Raw genomic sequence first — 3,279 nt, forward strand, 5'->3', positions numbered from 1 at the left:
GAGATCAGGCACGGACGCTAGCCATGGCTTTCACCGTATGCGGGATCGGGTTTCTTCGCGGACGCTAGCCGCATCGCTAACCTGTCGATCACTCTGGTTTCTCCCGCAGGGCGTGCGGCCGCTCGCGCTTCTAGAGGCGGGCAAGAACGCCGAGCTGAGTCCGATGGCTCTCTACGCGTTCTTCGTAAACCACTGCCGACAGAACCTTCATGTCGTCATCGCGTTCAGCCCCATCGGAGAGACGTTCCGCAACCGTCTGCGCCAGTTCCCCTCGCTCATCAACTGCTAATGACAACAGGTAATGAGTTTTCCTCTCAACATCGAGGACCTTAAACCCCTCGTGACTGAGACAACCCCGTAAAATGCCTGACCCTTTCGCCAGTAACTGCAACTTTAAAAGGTCTGCCAAGGACGTAAAAACAACTGGCAGTGACCATCATCGGATTCATTCGGTTTAGCGTAATACGCTGACACCTCTGAGTCTCTGACGGAATCTTCGGTACGATAAAGGCCAGGTCGCTATAGCAGCAATAGATACTTTCGCGCCGTGCAGAGCCATTAATATTTTATTGTGTCCTTTAGGCTTGGCCGGAAGATGCGCTGGAGCGGGTGGCCATCAAGTACCTGGAGGCTGTCGACATGGCTGAAGCTGAGAAGCACGCCGCCGTCGAGATATGCAAGTACTTCCACATGAGCGGCAGGGAGCTGTCCGAGAGGTGAGACCGCAGTGACGACGATGCACACACGATTCACTTTCGTGAAGCACTCAGTTTGTGTCGAGAACCACCAAGCATATGATATAGCAACTTTTGCCCTGGGCCACAATTTAAAAAAATATATGTTTGCCCTCACCCGACCCAGGCTGAAAAGTTTGGGTAGGTATAGGTAGGATTCTTTTTTTTTTACAAATTTAGCATGGTGTCTACATGCTCGGGTGTGCTTGTGTGGAGATACCTTTTATGTTGAATGTTTGTTTTGCTTGGTACATATAATCAAGAGCGTATTAAGAAGGTAATACACTTCTTAATACGCTCTTGATATAATGTATTACCTGCAGATTTATATAATGTACAGTGATATAATTTGTAAACAAAAAAAAGAATGGGAAATATCAATAAAAAATTTTGAGTCGGCCTCTTTTTGGCGAGTCGGTCGAGTAAGGGCAAACAAACAATATTTTTATTATGGCCCTGGGTATTGATTGTCGGTGGTTGCTCAAGGTCCAATTCACCGTTTCTTAGAAGAACACACTAGGTTAATTCTGCAAAGGCAGGTTTACTGCTTTGTTGTCGAGCTTGTTACAGATGTTTGCAGCGGCGGGGATGAATGTGCCCTCGTGCTGCTTGTGTCTGTGACGGTGAAGACTGAATGGCGTGCGAGGGTTGAGTAGCAGACCGGATTTCTACACGCACGCATATACGTATAATCGCCATTAACTGGCGACATTTCGGTCCACTCTGCTGCAGCGGAGGGCTGCGACAGCATCCACACGTTTTCCTCGCTACCGCCAGCGATTAACTCACAAAGCGAGTTTTTTTTTAATCGTGTCGCCGAGGTCGTGCGAGAAGATGCTGATGGTCGCCACGGTTACTACAGGTTTCTCGCGAAGCTGGGCCGTCACAACTACGTGACGCCGACGTCCTACCTCGAGCTGATCGAGTCGTTCAAGACGCTGCTGGGCAGGAAGCAGCTGGAGATCATGAAGGCGAAACGTCGCTACGAGGTGAGCTCGCGATGTCTTTGCTCGTGCTGCCGCACACTGTCAGTTAAGGAGACCCAGTGAGTCGGGGAGCCCCAGTCGAGTAGCCCCAGTCGGGCAGTCCCAGTCAGGGAGCCCCAGTCGGGGAGCCCCAGTCGGGTAGCCCCAGTCGAGTAGCCCCAGTCGAGTAGTTCCAGTCAGGGAGCCCCAGTCGAGTAGCCCCAGTCGAGGAGCCCCAGTCGAGTAGTCCCAGTCGAGTAACCCCAGTCAGGGAGCCCCAGTCGGAGAGCCCCAGTCGGGCAGCCCCAGTCGGGCAGCCCCAGTCGGGCAGCCCCAGTCGGGAGACACGGGGCAGGAGGCAGAATGCTGTCGAAAGTGTCGCGTAATGTGCTGCTGTTGCTGCGAAGTTATGTTGGAGGGGAATGTTCCATTGTTGATGACAGCGAGACGTAGAGAAGCATGCTACGAGAGTGTGTTCGTGTGGTAGGAATGCATACAACATTGTTGCTGTCGAGTCTGATACATACTACAAGAATGAGAGACAAACTGGAGAGAAACTAAGAAAGAAAAACAAGATTCCGGAAGCATGCTACATGATCTGAGTGTACTCGGTGATGACTCGTACGTTCTCCTCACCGACAGGTCGGTTTGGAGAAGCTGGCGTTCGCCTCGTCCCAGGTAGCTGAGATGCAGGCGGAGTTGGAACTGCTACAGCCGCAGCTCGTCATAGCTTCGGGCGAGAACGAGAAAATGATGGTCATCATAGAGAAGGAATCCGTTGAGGTGGAGAAGACCAGCGAATTGGTGAGGGCTATAGGCTTGTACATCATCAAGTGCAGATCTCTCTCTCTCTCTCTCTCTCTCTCTCTCTGCTCGTGGAAGATATACACAGAATTCTTCTAATTGTTAGAAGAGGTTGTATGCAGCTATAGGCCTTCACATTGTCGATATTGAAATCGTGTATTTCCTGGCGTTCACACAAAAGAATATAATACACTTTCATAAATTCTTCAATCACCGTCAGCATCCTGTCTGTTCCCACTGAGCTCTTGCTTGCTGTGGACAGGTGAGAAAAGATGAGGCTGTGGCTAACGAGCAGGCAGCAGAGTCGCAGGCGTTGAAGGATGAGTGCGAGAGTGAACTAGCTGAAGCCATTCCTGCTCTGGAAGCTGCGCTGTCCGCCCTAAACACACTCAAGGTACGTGCAATAATTATCCGGCTCTCCATTCATCAACCTGCTTACATGCTGTTTGTTGTGGGTGAAGTCTGTAGTATTTCTTATTACTAGTGACTGCGTTTACCACATGAGTCTCTTTGATATCTGATTACTTTTTATTCACTCAGTATGCGTTGTGTGTTCATCTCTAAACATATCAATCCATAATTTCACTTGCGAAGCAATCGGTGTACGTTTTTATTTTCAAACCCATCATTATCCATATTTCTGTGTGAAGCCCTCGGCAGGTTTCTTTATCTCTGAACCCACCATTCCCTTATTTCTGTCTGACGCACTCGGCATGCGTGCTCATGCACCCCCACGCCGCTCACCTGTCTTCTCCAGGCATGAGAATTTTCCGCGG

The 3,279-nt window shown here is 50.1% G+C and overlaps 1 protein-coding gene across 1 annotated transcript in view; it reads left to right on the top strand.

Annotated features, from left to right (window-relative positions):
* The window catches only part of LOC106805916 (dynein heavy chain 12, axonemal-like), an 85,289-nt gene that overhangs the window by 43,671 nt on the left and 38,339 nt on the right, over window positions 1-3,279 (top strand). Inside the window, 6 exon segments of the mRNA XM_014807687.1 lie at window positions 110-298; window positions 583-716; window positions 1,597-1,723; window positions 2,342-2,503; window positions 2,766-2,897; window positions 3,044-3,051. Coding sequence (XP_014663173.1) covers window positions 110-298; window positions 583-716; window positions 1,597-1,723; window positions 2,342-2,503; window positions 2,766-2,897; window positions 3,044-3,051 — 752 coding nt within the window.

Source organism: Priapulus caudatus, unplaced genomic scaffold (assembly GCF_000485595.1).
Source record: "Priapulus caudatus unplaced genomic scaffold, Priapulus_caudatus-5.0.1 Scaffold133, whole genome shotgun sequence".
Taxonomy (NCBI): domain Eukaryota; kingdom Metazoa; phylum Priapulida; class Priapulimorpha; order Priapulimorphida; family Priapulidae; genus Priapulus; species Priapulus caudatus.